A 17,282-nucleotide genomic window follows, 5' to 3' on the forward strand; every position below is an offset into this window, starting at 1 on the left:
GCAATTACACCTAGAGCATATTTACAATCCCTAACTGACCTACCATGCATGTCTTTGGACTGTGAATGGAAGCTACAACTCCCAGAGAAAACCCACATGGCGAGAACACGGAAACTCCAAACAGATATTTCACATTATCAAAACTGTTTCCCATTAGGTTTCTGCTGAATGAATAACCTATCAACCAACTAATTACCAACACAGTGTAGCTCCCTTTCTATATCTGTTCTGTTCATTTTTCAGTGGTCAAGGGTTAGTATATTTCGTTCAATACCAAGGCTCACTGTTTTTTGTTGACAGACAGAATGAGAACTTTGAATGACAGATGACAGGCAAAGTAAAGCAAAAATGAAATATGCAAGAAAGGAGGAAGGAATAAACAAACAGGTGGATAGAACTGAGCACATAGATATGTAAAAGGGATGAGACGAAAGATTGACACACAGGCAGAAATCCTTGCCAAAATCACGCTGCCGCTTAGTTCCTAATGAGAAGAGTAATTTGTCATCCAGCTTCCAATTTTTGAGGCATCTCATTCACATGGATATTATTTTCCTCCTGTGTGGAGGTCCTGCCAAAGGCAACATAGATTCATTTGAAATTCCAGCTGCTCCCTGTTCTCTAGTATAAGCTGGAAAGATCACCACCAAAAAGCAATTATAATACTCATACCACTATTTCTATTAAAAAGTTTGAAAATATTCAACACACACACACGGGAGCACATGCACAATCATAATGGCATCCAATTTGTTTAATATCAGTTGTATGGGTTTTCTTTATGTCATTTTTCCCCCTCTCCTCATCATGTCTTTTTCATGAAAGGGGCAAGATGGGCTTAAAACAAGTCTTTATCTCTTGACGCAAATACTGCAATACACACAAACAAGATGCAACAGTAATGCAGACACAGTATGTTTCACCAGTTAATCAGCTTAGGGCTGAAAAGATTTGTCAGTTCTGCAAGTTAATTTGTTGATGAATCAATTGATGGTTTGGTCAGAAATTTCACAAAATGATGAAAAGTGTCAGTTGTGTGTTGTCTACAGCCGAGGAGATGTATTTAAATGTAATGTTTTGCTTGTCCAGAAGTCTAAAATCGCAAAATATTCAGTTTATTGTCATCTATGATAAAGCAAATCAGCAAATCCACAGATTTTGGAGGTTGGAAACAGAGAATGGAGTCGTAGCTTGGCTGTAATCATTACATAAAAAGTCACAGTAATAGTTCTTGACAGCCACAGCGACTAAAATGTAACTTTTATTACTAAAATCTGCATTCAACTTGGGAGAAACACAACAAGCTGTTGTTGTATAATCACCCTATAAACCACATATGGCAGACATGTCGGAGAAACAGTCGCCTTTTTACACACAGCACATCTGGAACCACACTGATGTTCATTTGGATCTATAGTTGTGTCCAAACTGTTCACTTTCAGGGTCACTTTCTAGCTCTGCATCAGTCTACATCAACTCCGTAAGGAAGTTTGTGGCTCGTTAGCCGCTAAATGCCCCACTATGTTTAGCAACTCATCACTATCTCTATGAGCAAAACAGGGAAAACTACAATGTTGGTTCTCTATGAGTGCATTGCTATAAGACATCCCTTTTAAATTGCACATCAAAATATTGATCAAAGAAAATTAAGTAATCGATGCAAAGTGTTTCCAAAACACCTGATTAATCTTTGGCCTTAGCTTGAGGTTATCAGTTAAGGCTCTGAGATTTGAGTTTCAGCTGGGAACCTGCAGGCGCTTGGTCAAGCAAAGTGCATCACTACAACACATTTTGCAGGAAAGCGGTGACGTACCAACGAGGAGATCTGGAGTTGTTTGGGTGCGTAGAGGTTGGAAGTTTTCTCTTGGCTTTACGTTGTCAGAAACAGATGGAGCCAGAGACTATGTTTACCCTGGTCTCTCAGCTTTGATATGCAGATGGGAAGTTCACAGAGAATGAGTGATGCTCTAGTCTGGCTGCGCTGCGTTAGAGGCCAGAGTAAACACAGTCCTTAATGGACAGAGGAGCAGCACAGTGACTCAGATACAACTAAGAGATGTATTGATTTCCTCATTTCCTATTCCACTTCACCTGAATTTGAGGTCACAAGCTTGTACTTGAGGGCAGAAGTCATCAGTGAGTAAGCAAAGTATTGTCAATTTCTGGCGCACTCTGACATGGATAGGTCAGAGGCAAGAAACAGCAAAAGCCCGACTGACTCTGTTGCGCCACTCTGCTTCCTCACCATCCACTTTAGGCTGCATTAAGGGAAGCACTGGTGTCAATTTCATGAAAAATAAAGAATGTAATAGCAGCCAAGTCTGACGTTCAGAGTATCTTGTTAAAACCAAAATATTTGATTCTATCAGCTGCTGCAAGTAATCACTTATCGTACTGCCGGCTTCTTGGTCTTGTCTGCATATCTGCTCTGATTCAAATGAAATTTTGAAAAGACATCTCTATTAGCTTCCCCCACAATTCGCTGCCTCCTTTTGAATATGGTGCTGTGACGAAAGGATGTGGAACAAATAGCATTAGCACTATGATGTTGCCTTATCTAGGTCATGATATAACCAGCTCTATCTCTGAGTAATCCTCTTGTGGCTGACACTGAATGAAAGGAATAGAATAATAAAGCACTCGATTGAGATGTCAGAACAGTCTGGCAGAATGCTATTGGGGTGGAAAGCAGGGTTTGATAAGCGCTGATGCCTTTGTTTAGGCAGCTGGGAGGGAAAGATGGACGTGTTAGTGCAGAGCTCTGCTTATATTCGGGAGAGCTGGGGTTTTCCCTATTCTCTCTCTCTCTCTCTCTCTCTCTCTCTCTCTCTCTCCCTCTTTTGCTCTTTCCCCATGCTGCCTCTCAGACAGCTTTGATCACAGTACCCTTTGAAGCAGTGTTCCAAAATGAAAACGAGGAGAAAGCAGAAGTCACCGCAAGTTCATGCCTAAACTTCCTGCAACTACTTGCAAAGTGCACATCTTCATTACAGCATAAGCTCTGTCAGACCTATGGAAATTATTGATGAAGAAAAAAAATAATTGGCCATAAATCATTAAAGCCATTAATCATTAATTATAAGGCCATAATGTGTTGTTACTATTGACTGCCTCTTTTTAACCTAATGGTAATGAGTTCAACGATGCTGTTTGAGAATTTTTGCAGCGTAGAAACGACCTGCCGTTTCTGAACACAACATCGTTGCACAGAAGAAACAACAAAGCATAGCAGGACCTCTTGTTTCCTTTATGCGGGATACAACAGGGGTAATTTGGAGAAGGGTGAATCTAGAGGGAACAAACATTTTGGAAAATGCATGTTTTCTTTCAGGCTCACAGTCAGATGACAAGAACAACATTAGTTTCATGTCCCTACGCCCACTGTGGACCTAAAACAGTGAAATGTTTGGCAGATTCAAAACAGTGGGAGCACTGTTAGTCTTTCAAAAGTGAATGTGTACGATCTGCCTTTTTTATTCTTTTTTTTTTTTTAAGTTTTGTTTTTGAACTGCAATAATTGTTAATTCATTGTTCATTCGTTGAATGATAAAAAAAAAAAATCAGCAACTCTTTTGATAACCATAAGTACAAGTGCCAAACATTGTGTGTAGCCCTGCAAATGTTTAACTGAACTGAACTACAACTGCTGGTTGGACAAAACAAACAATTTGAAGACCTTTATCATTTTTTATTTTTAACCTTCCTATTATCTTTAGGGTCAATTTGACCCCATTCAATGTTCAACATCTCTAAATAAGTCAATGACATAATTTTTAAAGGGCTATTTACACATTAACATGGGTAACAATTTTAATTAGGATATTTTCTGGAGGTTTAAATTGCTGGGGTCAAATTAAACCCAAGGACAAAAGATGTCAGTAAATTTGAAAGTAATAAAAGGGTTAACACAAAATAACTGTTAATAAAATAATTTTATGACTAATAGATGGTCAAAATAGACATTACTTGCCACCTTTTTTCACTTTCATATTGTCATTATGTACTGCATATGGGTTTCCGCAGCAGATAATTACTGTCAGAGACTTCAGTGACTGTATTCTATACAGTAACTGGCTCTACCACTCAGAATTCTGCATCATGACACTCATCAGCAACTCTCCCATTAATTACCTTTAATCTAAATATGTTGGTTGCACAAGTAGTAGGTGTGCATTCTTGATGTTGTTGCTGAAATCATAGGAGTTCATGCATAATGTGTATGCCAATGTATATACAGTAGGTATTCTTTTTCATGTCTCTGGTTGTATAGAGTTGTTGGTGGTGATGTTGCAAATTAGCAGCAGTACTAGTTTACAGCAATATTAAATATGTGCATGATTTTTGCATCAATATGTCTGGATTAGGTGTTCCGAGAAATATACTGTATTTTAATAAATATTAGTATCTAAAATTACGTTACATCCTACATCCATGAGGCGTCTGCCAACTGAGGCTTGTTAGTTTGAGGAATATGCAGCACGTAAGACTGAAAAAAACAGACAAACACACATCGTTTACCAAGTGCCAAGTGGGATACTGCTACAGGAGTTACTGACCCATTCATTGTAGCGGCTGTCAAGATCCCCTTGACACTGTTGCAGTTGCAGCACAACCGAAAGAGGGCAACTACTGTCAGGCAAAGGGGGAGTGAACAGGGGGAGGGTATAGATGTAGGACATATAAGAGTGATGCACCTAAGCTGCCATCTCATCAGTAACCTCTCCTGACAAGCTTCTGTGTTGTTTAACTTGAGATGATTGAGAGTGAGACACACCCACACACACACACAAAGATAGAGAGAGAGAGAGAGAGAGAGAGCGAGAGAGAGAGAGAGAGAGAGAGAAAAGATAAATAAAAAAGCAGATAAAAGAGAAGGCGATAAAAAGAAAAAAAAATTACACCCGAGGAGCAAATAAAGGAGATATTACAGCCTGTCCTACATATCAGCCGCACTAATGACTGTTGGAGTTCTCTCCCCGAGTAACCACATCACCACGGGGGTACTACATGAATTTCACCCCGACCGGCTGACACTGCTGTAAGTCTGCGAAATGTAGCAAGTAACACGAAGCGTGCTTCAATTGTAATCATGTGGTGTGGCTCAATTTAGCTCCCGTCTTAATTACAGGAGTAAGTCAGAGTGTTGTAAGTGAAAGAGAAGGTTGGTGGAGTTTTAGAAAAAGACTAGGTGCGAGCTAAATTAGCTGTGAAACTAACAAATGAAGGCAATTAGCCAGCTAGCCCCCAGTCTGTCTGCACAGTCTAATTGAGAAACCAGGCCAAAGAGTATCTGGAACAAGCCAATAGTTTCTTTAACTTTTTCTTAATCTGTTCAGGTGACAACGGGCCACATTTAGGTGATGCTGATACGACTAATTAGACAGAAGGCGTCACAAAAAACCATTTATAAAGGCGCTGTGGCATTTGTAAACATTTTATTTTTAGATTTGCAGGTCTTTATCTAAATGCTAAGAGGTTGGATGTTTGCAATCATCTACGCACAATGATATTTATCAAGTGAATATGAGACATAAATACCACAAATCCAAAAACTGCTTGAAATTACAAGAAACAACTATCCTATTTGAACCAAATAACTGACAGAGTTCAGAGAGGTCATCATGAAAGCCAAAGAAATGATTTTGAAATGTCAGAAAAGTCACTCAACACATTGTCTTCCTATTTGAATTGTTTATGATCTCAGAGCAGAAAAGGAGAGACGGTGAGTGTGTGAATTAAACAAAAAGAAAGAAACGAAAGGAGGAGAATAAACGAGGGGGGTAAGTGAAGAGTAAACAAAGCAGACAAGAGAGAAGAGAAGATGATGGGGGAGGTGGAGCTGAAAAGAGATGAAGCGAAATGTGGATGGAGAGGATCAGACAAGGATGCAGGATTTCAGAGTGAGAGGAGGGAATATCAGTTCTGTAAACTCGAACTCCTACAGATGAGTGGGGAGGCCCTGGAGATCTTTTAGTGTGATGCAATGCCTTCTCTTCTCTTCTCTTCTCTTCTCTTCTCTTCTCTTCTCTTCTCTTCTCTTCTCTTCTCTTCTCTTCTCTTCTCTTCTCTTCATCTGCAGCTTTACTACACCATCGGTGAAGCGTACTGCTCTAAAATTACCTCACGCACAAATACGTTTTAAGCTCACCTCGACAGTAGCCATCCGTCTCCTCGTGGCCGATGCTGCAGACACAGCGACCCAGTGGTACCAGCCAGTCTCCATCAGCACCACAGTACAGTTTGGGGGTGTCCCTCTCCTCTGCATTCTCCACACATGCTCCTCTCACCTCCACCAGAGAGGATGAGTCCATGTGTGGCACTGTGTCAGGAAACGCTGCCAGGTTCCTTAAAGTTGATGGGCAACGCTTGTAGAACACCTTGCGTGAAAGAAACAAACAGCATGTTGAAGTACTGCAGGTCTCATAAAAGAAACAGACATGTTTGTGGCACAAACTGTTCACAGACCTTGACTGACACAAGAGCTATACAAGCTCCTACATCTTGAAAGGCCAAGTAGAAGCCCTTCTGTGTCACCGGCCCCACTTCCCTAACCTCCGTGTTGAGGCGGAGAACTCGATCTCCAAGATCCGTCTGTGTAAAACTTTCATCTGCTGCTATGGTGTCCACCTTAAAGTCAATGACAAACACTCTATTCACGTCTACTGAACGATGCCATTAGTGCAACAGGGAGCTTGTTTTTACTTCACGGGTCTAACCTTGGCATAGTCAGTAGGCCGAAACCGTGTTGCTGCAGAGAGCGGTTCATCCGTCTGCAGGTAAAAGAGGTTGAAGGTTTCCTTACAAGTGCCAGACACCCAAGGAATGGAATTGCAGTCTCTTAGCGTGAAACGCAGCTCCACGTATACCTGAGTAAAAATATAGATAAAAAGTCAACAAGTTATTTCAAGCTTATTCCAAACGCTGGATTTGTGTCAAACATTTTCCAGTTGGTGGACTTTACCAGAAATCAACTGGTTTCTGTCTTTATAATAATCCTTTTGGCCTAACATTTCCAAAGGCAGGTATTAACTCTGAAAATTATGTATAAAGCAAGTACATACAAGCATCATAGCAATAAATTAAGTCATATAAATCAAATAGGTCCTAAAATTTAAATAACAATCCTAAAAATGTAAAGGATAACCAATGAAAATGGTTTCATAAATGTAGGTTTCCGCCTTTACAAACGACTCAGAAAGTTAATTTTAAAGTCTAATGGTCTAGCCTGACTCAAAGGGTTTTTTGGGATTTTGCAATACAGCAATGTTTCACATATAATGAGAAGAATCCAAGTCCATGTGTAGAGATGAACTCCTTCCCCATCTTTGATTTAATATGAACTACTCTGCATTGACTTTAATGGAAATCAGCCTCTCAGAATGAAGTCGTGTTTTTTTTTGTTACTATAAGGTACATCTGCCAACCATTTTTCTAGCGGTTAGGTTATGCAGTAGATTGAATTCCCTCCAGGGAGGCTGATGCTTTCTCAACCTTGAGACAATGTCACAACCACAAACCATGTCTTTAAGATGACTTCATTTGAACCAACTTTCAGACTAAGATTTCTCAGCAAGTTTATGTCTGAGGAGGTGTTGTGATGTGGTGCAGACCCTCTGCGCAGCTTGTCGCTGGATCCATCCAGAACGTAGCCAGTTGTTCTGGTTTGGCTCCATCACATGGCAAACCTGGAAGGTGTGAATAGGTCTGTTCTGCTCATCCATCTCTGTGATAGCATCCCACTGTAGAAATACAGGGAACAAATATGGGTACGTGTGTGAATAACAATTGCCATATAGCAAGCAGTGTTTAGTCTGTAAAGGTTTTACCAGCAATGTGACAAGAACAATGTTTTTGGCTTAATCACTTACAACAAGGGATGAAAAACAAGAAACACAATTAGGTTGTAAAAAAAAAAAAAAAAAAAAAAGATTAAACCTATTTTTTGTAGCTAGTTTACACCCAAAGTTAATTTTGCTAGCAAATTTAATAAGTAGGTTTCTGGAGGGTGATGATCAGACCCCATTACCATTACTATTGTTTGGGTAAAGTGGCCCTTTAAGACAATAACTGCTATATACAGATACTCAGTTGTAGGCATGTTTTATATTAGTACTAGACTGCATATTCATATATTAGCAAATTCATTAATATGATGATTGTGTTTTTGTAAAGACAGTAACTGCACCTATGATCTAGTTTCAGAGCTTCTCCATAAAACGTTCAACCTCTGCACCTCCGTCTGCATGCAGTGAAACCTAATTTCTATAGAAACACAACGTTTTGAGAGACACCAAGTTAGATTTACCAATGTTTTCAAGCTGTTGCATCAGCCAGACTCTCTCATTTGTCTGCTCCGCTTTAACGGTGTAATGATCAGAGCTTCAAAAGCCCGAACATTTATTGACAGAACTTCTTTCTCACAACTCCTGTGGCATTACATGGGCAGCTGAGATCGTGTCAGATACACAGCTGGGTGTGCAATTATAACTCCAGAGCATGAGATACATGGAAGGCAAGGTAGCACTTCTGCTTGATTATGTTCCGTAAACATTGCGGTAGAGAATTATCTATGACACTAAATTATGCTGCAAATAATTTTGATTAAAATTATTTTTGATTAAAATTATTTTGTCCTTAGTGACTGAAGAAAAACAACAGTTCTGTCAAGAATGGATGGTTCAAATCCAAGTTAGAGACGTGTTCAAACACAGCTCTCCCTGTTCAGAGGCCGGATCCTCTAAAGGATGCTGCTCATAATAATAGGTGCTTGTTCTTCTCTAAACAGTGTACATAGAAGATAAAATCAAACCTTTCCAATGGCCAAATATGTAACCAAGTTGCAAAGCAAAGTTGCACTCAACAATGTAACAGCAACGCCTTTCATGTTGGTCTTGTCTATGCAAGTCAATTTTATGCAGTCTATTTATCACACAAACTGCAACAACAACTGGAGAGCAAATACCAGATAAACACAGTGCTGTTATATGACATTTCTTGACAAACCACTTGACAAGGATCATTCCAGCACTCAATTAAACATGTGATGGGGTACGAGGCTGTCTTCCCATACAAAAAAAAAAAAAAAAAACACACAAAAGCAAAATGTTGGACTTTAGCACAGTTGATTTTTCTGTTCAAATTCCAGTTTTTCCCTAAGTCTAAACAAGTTCTGTTTGTACCTGACTTGCTAAATGACATCAAATTGATTATAGGATACTGGAATACTGCAAAAGATACCTTTGTGATTTCTTGCTAATATAAGCAAAGGATGTCTACATATCTGTGCCACATTTGAAGAATCATTTAAAAAGGGACAGGAAATGTCTGCCTTGAATTTGGTCAGAGCTATAAAATTGAGTTTCACTATCCAATACACCTTCCTTTCTCTCCACAGTCTTCCTCAAGATGCAGAAGACTGAAGCTTGCTCCATGATTGCACACTATCATTTCCAGGTCACAGACTTGAGCATGGAGGTCATGAGAAAGCACAAGCAGCTACACAGGAAACACTGTATGACTGGTTAGGGATATCACTCACCACCATGTTGGCCCCTGCATTATGTAAATCTGTACCTGTGATATCTGCAAAATGGGCTGTTAAATAGGTGAAAATTGGCCAGCGCTGCTGTGTTGAATTTTAAAATGCACACACTGACACTGGAGTCATAGAGGAAATTGAAACAATTGAGCTAGAGTGTTCTCAAATATAAATTATTAAATAACACTTTAACCTTGACTGGAGTGTGCAAAAGCAATTAATCTTATATTAATTAAGCTATCTAAATAAGCTCTATGTGACACCCATGGGCCAAATGATTAATCAATCATAATCACTCTCTCGTTCACTAGGAAATCTGGCCTCCAAATAATATCATGTGTGTGTCTTTATGATGTTAAGTGGACTCCTAGTATGTAATCATGAATATCTCTTTAGCGTGCAAATCCCTGTTTATTTATATATGGTATATGCATAATAAGCTGCACACCTTACATACTGGGTTTCTATGTGATTATAACATCAGTAATTATACTGTTTGCATTTAACTGAGCTCTTTGTTTTATTCTAGACAAGACTAAGCATCTACAACCATGTTACGGTTGTAAGAATAGATTCTCAATTTTGCAAGCATTTTAAGCACTGGCAAGGTGCCCATATCATCCCCGAAGTAGTAATGATTCCTCTTGTTCAAAGAGGCAATTAAGAAATCACTTCCTGATGCATGTTCAGTGTGAAAAGCAATTGACAACATTCACAAATTTCACTCTGTGGAAAAACACATTCTGAATTTCATTATTTGCACTATACAAATCAGGTAGGTGTCTGGTAGGTACAAATATTCTAGTTTGTGTTACTGTTCGTCCTCTGTAGTGAAGCGCAGAAACATTTTTGTGGTCAATTTTGTATTAAAAGGCTGTTTCAGTTAAACTGGATTCCATTTTTGTTCTGAATAAGGACTGTGGATTTTGTCCTGCATCACTTTTGTTAAGACTATATCAGGGAATAATCTATGCCATGGTGATGGCGGCGCGCATAGACGCAGCGGCAACTTCAGGAGACAACGAAAGTGAACGTTTTGTGTCTTGTCTATCCCAGAAATTCATTCCGCAAAACGTGTGGCCGGGAGACTTTGCTGGGCATCAGGACAGTGAACGGCGCTGGAATTGCGGCGAGCGGTTGTGATTTGGACATACTACACCAACATGGAGTCCGATCAGAGACTACACTGGCAGTTATCCGAGAGAGAAGGAAGTGCAGATGGTACGGACGTAAATAAAAGAGGAAGGGGCCGGGTTCCATGCTAGGCTAAAGGCTAACCCCTCCAGACCAGCAGTACCGTCGCTCCTGCTCTCCAATGTCCGCTCCCTCGACAACAAGCTGAACGAGCTACATTTGCTGAGAGAAACCCGCAGAGAGTGGAGGGACTGCTGTGTGGTTGCTTTAAAAGAAACGTGGCTCCATGACAACATCCCAGACGGACATACAGCTGGAGGGGATGCAGACAGACAGGCAGCTAGCTCTGGGCAGCATCTGCGGCTTCGCCATCATCACACCATCGTGTGTGTCTTTGTGTCCCTGAAGACCTACCAGGACCTGAAGAGGTTCGCCACGTTCAACGAATGGCGGCGTGCATGGACGCTGCTGGGGCCACTGGAGACAGTGACAGTGAACGTTTAGTGTCTTGCCTATTCCAGAAATGCATTCCGCAAAACTTGCTGGTTGAATAATCCTGAAGAAACGCTCTCTCATCTTGCCTGTGCTGCTGTGTATGTATAGCAAAATGACAATAAACCTGATATGATTTCATTGATTTTGATTTGAAAGGCCAGTATGATGAGGAGGAATGATGACAGCAGGTAAAACTGTTTCATACGGGCTGCTGGTCATTGGTTTATGATGGACTCAAAAAAATGTGAATGTGTCCCCGACCCATAGTAGATGATTATATGCTAACATTTGGAGGTTTAGTAGATATAATGGCTAACTAGCAATAAGTACAACATGTAGCAGAGGATGATGGGAATGTCATCAGTTTTACAGGTATCTGATGATGACTGATATCTCTCCATGAAGGGGCATTGGATCAAGTTTTTATAAATCCATGCCTATGCAAATTTTGCAGCAAATCCAACAATTAGAGGCTGAGATATTTAAATAAAAAAGTGTAAAATTTGACATGTTGATGGTGCTATAAGTCAGAGGAGCATTAAATTCATTAAGGTTTTTTTCTAAAAAGGAGCTTGAATACTGGAAACAAACTATAAAGAAATCCATTCATCCAATAGTTAAGATATTTCAGCTTGGACCAAAGTGATAAACGGACTGCATAGGTGCAGGATTGCCATCCCCAGAGCCATGCTCCTAGCATGGCTAAAAATCGAAAATATTGGATGTATTCAGAGACACCCACTATTGTTGCATATAACTGCAGGGCCACTGCAGTGCTTTGCCACATGCCATTCAGACTGTCATTTCTGAGATTTTCTGCTAGTGTAAAAAAGGTAGAAATGCTGTCGAAGCCACAGAAAGGAAATGTATCTGAAAGGAGGACTCACACACTTGATGTAAGAGTAGTTTCTTCAACATGTATATATGTTCTTGCTTCGGTGCCCTCCTTACAAAGCTTGAAACAGAAACTGGGTATCTTTAAAAAAAAAAAAGCAGACTTTCTGGTTTGCATAAGATCAGCATTAAGTAATTGGAGTTCCATTATGCATACAAACAAGAGAAAATGGTGATTCGTCACTCTGTGTGCTTCAGTGTTCTAAAATGCACCCTTGGGATGTGGCATGGTTCAGAGCCAAGAAAACAAATGCAAACCCATAGTTTGAAAGATGAGCTGCAGCCCACGCTCTCTGAGGCAATCAGATATGCACCTACTAATCGCTCTGCCTATTAGTCCCAAGCCGAGCAGACTGAAACCAGGTTTTGAGTACAAGGTGTAGAACTAATTAATGCAATGAACGCACACTAATATTGTAATATGAAAGTGCAATAGCAGGTTTTCGAAAACTGGCCCAGAAAAATGCTTGCTTGGTTTTGAGGCCAAACCTGCGATGAACTGCTGATGCGCAGTTTGTCGTACGTAGTCACAGCACTTTATTGTGTTAAAAATATCCTCACCTAATCTAAAAACTAATTAACACACTTATCATATCATCACATATCATCACAATAACGCTCAACGCTGCGATTAAACCTGCTCCCATGAAGCATCCAATTGACTTTTGCTTGTTCAGGTGAACCAAGTCCAAATGGATTTTAGCAATGTTTGCAATTAATGACTTCAGTGTCTGCAGGAAGATTGTTATTCGAAGGAGAGGGTAGTAAAACCATGGAGCACTTCTTCATATTGCTTATAGACTATTTATTTCAAGAGCGTCAGTCCCTGTTCAGGTTTTAAGTACATCGACATATTGCACCTGCTTTGTTCACAACGATTCCTTATGGTAGCCATATTAATGTAGTGGAGTGGTGCTGAGTGTTTTAGTACCTGTTACTGATTTCCCTTTAGTAATAGTTCTGATGTATAACATCCTTAAGTATGACAAATGCTTATCTGGGCTATATTTTATTCAAACAGACAGTGCTGACTCTTTTATACCTCTACAAATGTGAACATGCATTTCTTTCAGTTTTAAACATTCTTTGTGAAAAGCCAGGTATGAAGCAATCAGCTCGTTTAATGGTCTGCACTTATATAGCGCTTTTATCCAAAGTGCTTTACAGTGTGTTTCTCATTCACCCATTCGCACACACATTCATATACCAGTGGTGACAGAGCTGCCATACAAGGTGCTGCCGGGGGTTGAACTTCAGTGTCTTGCCCAAGGACACTTCGACTGTGGAGGGGCTGGGGATCGAACCGCTAACCTTGCGACTGGAGGACAACCGCTCTACCACCTGAGCCACAAAAGCACAGGGCTGTACAATATGTTGTTGAGCATAAGGAGATTGTTCGGTAAGCTTCTGAAACTTATTTTACATGCAATATTAACAAAATTAAAAATTAAAATCTTTTTACTGTCCTTTTATTGGACACAAATACATGGACACAAATTATAATGTGCACAATGTTTGACTTGAGTTTTGTTCCTGTAACTGTTGGAGCAAAATATTACCAGTTTTAATCAGTTTCTTTTCCCCAAACTCCCTGCTTTAGTCCCAGTACTAAGAAGCTGGACAGAGTTATCAACACTCTGTGCATTTAAATCCCCATATGTTTATTCTACGTCCTTCCTGGACCAGGCGTCAGAGAGGACTCAGGTTTAGAAATGTTGCTGCTTTAAATGTGCAGAGAAACTGATGACAGCAGCTTGTAACAGCTCTTCAGTAGCATCATTATGTCACCCTTTAGTCCTCTCTATCATTGCTTGAGAAGCAGTTGCAAAGCTATATCATTGTGTAGACATTTTTTTGTTGTTGTTGTTGTTTGTTTGTTTTTGAGTTATTTTTTTCACGATTGCTTCCAGTAGCTTAAGGCCTACACTCAGCTCCTGACAGGGATTCTTGACAGCTGCTGATTTTAGTCAGTGGAAAGTTGTTATTAAAGTTTTTCTCTGAAAGGGATTCAGATGAAACTTTTGCCTCGCAGATACAGAGATCATCTGATGGCTCCATAGAGATCAGACTTGCTAACATAAAAAAAAAAAAAAAAACTCTTTCTTTTCAAGGCAGCATATCACACTTATTAGGTATAATAGTCATACTTAATGCATGTCGCAGCTTTTCGAGCCAACTTTCAATTAAGTGGTAAAGTGTTTCATTAAGTTGCTTAATTAAATGTTTCATGTAAATTTATTTCTCTAAGAATTTTAATATTCTCTGCTGGAAGTACAGCTCACAAAGAAAGTATGACCAAAACTTCAAAATCATCTCTGAATTCAGTATAAGTTGGCTATAGGACATGTTACTTTTGCCTCACACCACAACTGTTCTTCCCAGCTAGTCCCCTGTCTTCGCCCACACATGGCTCATGTATATATATGCTATTATGGCAGTGACGGCAAGGGAATTGTGAGAAAGGAGAGAGCGAGAGAAGGGAAGCAAAAAAAAAAGTGCTGTTTCTAAAGATGATTTAATGCTAATTTGGTGCTTTAGTGCTCAACAACACATGGCCCTCCAGTATTTTTTTGCATTTGGACACAACCTAGAAAGTACATTATGTCATTATTAGAATAATTCCTACACACACATTAACACTGGACAATTACTCATTCAGTGCCTCTAGTTTTACAGAGTATGTGAGACACCACTGAATAATATCTAGAATACATCTGAGCATTTTTCATTATTGTAGGAGGTTGTGATTTGGGGTCATCAAATGCAGCAGACCAAGTATGTTAAATGGGAACATTCAATCCTCACAGTGCTTTCTGCCTCATTGTCGAAATATTTACATTAATCCTTTGTAGCCGTATGAGTGATTGCGGTCTTTAAAAGGTGCTTGTGAATACTTCCCACATGGAGCTGGCAAACATAAAATAGCACGTCAGGGTTTAGCAAACGAAATGCGCTAACCAAAGTTAGACAAGAAATATGGGGAAATCAGGCAGGTTGACATAAGGAAAACAAACTAGACAGTAAATAGGACAAACTAGCTAGACAAGACTATTTATACACTCAGAACTGATTGGAGAGACAAGACACAGGTGATACTCATCAGGGCAACCGAATAAAGGAGGGAAATAGACAAAGGAAGGAAGTAGCTACACAAGCAACACATGAGTAAAGGCGATATCAAAATAAAACAGGAAGCAAACAGAAAACACAACAAAACACTATGACATAATATATTAACAATAATAAAAGGACAGGTGGTACATCTATTCATCGACTGGCCTGTCCTTTTTTTATGTTGCAATAAGTATCCAGGCTGAACTCTTTAAAATATGTCTCCACTGGGTTGGGCATTACTTATTTATTAAATCAAACACTAACGGTGACTCAGGACACGTTCAGAAATTAGGTCCAGAACTTTACCAATTTGAACCTCTGGTCAGATTTGCCACGCCACGCGGTGATTACGCGGCTGCGGGACTGCCGACTGCCGGACGGAGTTACACCGCGCTGCGGTTGAACGGAGGCAGCCGGCCGGACATCGCCGCAATACCTTGAGTATTACTCAGACTGTTTTAAGAGCGACCTAACTCAGACACTCTAGCCAGTGTTTTGTTTATTATAAGCCAGCAGCTGTGTTTTTATCCTTTTATTATCTTTTTAATTGTTTATTTGATTTTAATAAATTATTACTGTATAAGCAGCTCCATCTCTGCTCCTTGTGTCTGAGTGGAGTGGCCCGGGGATTTTTTATTGGGTCAGTACGACCCTGTGACATAAATTTTGGCGTTGTCGGCAGGATCCCCATACCACACCGCAGTACACAATGGCAGATGATGAGCAGGGGGCTGGATCATCTAACGCTAATACAGTGCCCACTATGGCTATGCCATGGTTCATGGCTTTGCCATTCATACCAAAATTTTCAGGGAAAGATGGAAGTGTTAGATTTGGAGCAAATGGAATCTATGCTTAGGGCTCAGGGTCTTGATGACTAACAAAAAGTTGATTTTGTGCTTTGGGGCTTAGATGGGATTGCAAGAAGACAAGTAATGCTGTTAGATATAGACAAAAGGGGGTCCTCAAAAGCTATTTTAGATGAGTTAAAATGACTTTATGTTCAGCCATGTTCTCTTGCTCACATTAGGACTCAGTTTTTTCAGTGTAGACAGAGAGAGGAGGAAAGTGTAGAACTGTATATGTTGCGTACAATATATATATTGAGAACTGTTCAGTCGGTGGAGGGAAAGTGAGCCATGGGTGGCAACACAGGTAGAACCCACAGCCAAAGAACAGTTTGTCAAAGGGTTGAAACCAGGCAAAGTGCAGAGGAAGATGAAGCGCCTGATTAGGCAGAGGCCCAATCTCAGTTTTTCTGAGGCCTATACAGAGGCCCAAGCTTTAGAAAGAGAGCAGGAAAACAAAAGTGATGCCCAGTCTTCCAGGGTAGTGGCACCCCCATCGAGAGAAGCAGACATCCAGGAGCTGAATCGGTAGAAGGAACTGGTGAAAACTAAGCACAGGCAGGAGATCCATGAGCAGCTGGCTACGATAAGTAAAACTTTAGTAGATGAAGTACGAAGACAGCTGTCTCCCACCGTGAGGACTGACCTTCACCATGAACCGAGAGAGTCTCCCAGAGGTAGAGTGGAACATGGCCGCTACCAATGAAAGAGACGCTCAGGTGAGGAGTTTCAATGGGACAGTAGGGGAAGCCCATATGTAGAGCGTGTGGGAAACCAGGGCACATACAGCATTATTGTAAGGTTGCTGCTGCTGCCCCAAGGTCTAACCTGATAAACTAGAAGCCCCAGCAACTACAGGGCAAGTGGCTGGGGATGTTGAATGTGGGGAGACAGTGCAACGGCCTGACATTGTTGGAAAATGCCCTGGGATTATGGTGGAGGTGGAAGGGGTGGAAGCACCCTGTATATTGGACACAGGCTCTCAAGTGACACTATTTAGTGAGACTTTTTTCAGAAATGGTTCGGCCATATTCATCCCCGAGACAAGGGTGACCTCTTCTGGCTGACACTGAAAGCTGGCAATGGGCTGACGATCCCCTATACTGGTTATGCCGTCATGGATTTTGTCATTGGGGGATAAGAATATTGGACAAGGGAGTTGTGATTGCAAAAGATGAGTGCTTGGGGCCAAAGAGGGGGATTCTGGGAATGAATGTGATTAACCAGTGCTGGAAGGCTTTGTTCCATGGAAACCACCC

General features: G+C 40.5%; 1 protein-coding gene across 1 annotated transcript in view; it reads right to left on the reverse strand.

Annotated features, from left to right (window-relative positions):
• LOC103365297 (ephrin type-A receptor 6-like) overlaps positions 1-17,282 on the reverse strand; it is a 70,086-nt gene that overhangs the window by 34,571 nt on the left and 18,233 nt on the right. Inside the window, exons 3-6 of the mRNA XM_008292709.1 lie at positions 7,611-7,739; positions 6,717-6,866; positions 6,466-6,627; positions 6,149-6,377 (exon numbers count right to left, since the gene is read on the reverse strand). Of these exons, the coding sequence (XP_008290931.1) occupies positions 6,149-6,377; positions 6,466-6,627; positions 6,717-6,866; positions 7,611-7,739 (670 nt within the window). The remainder of the gene's footprint in view (positions 1-6,148; positions 6,378-6,465; positions 6,628-6,716; positions 6,867-7,610; positions 7,740-17,282) is intronic.

This window comes from Stegastes partitus, unplaced genomic scaffold (genome assembly GCF_000690725.1).
Source record: "Stegastes partitus isolate 25-593 unplaced genomic scaffold, Stegastes_partitus-1.0.2 Scaffold19, whole genome shotgun sequence".
Lineage (NCBI taxonomy): Eukaryota > Metazoa > Chordata > Actinopteri > Pomacentridae > Stegastes > Stegastes partitus.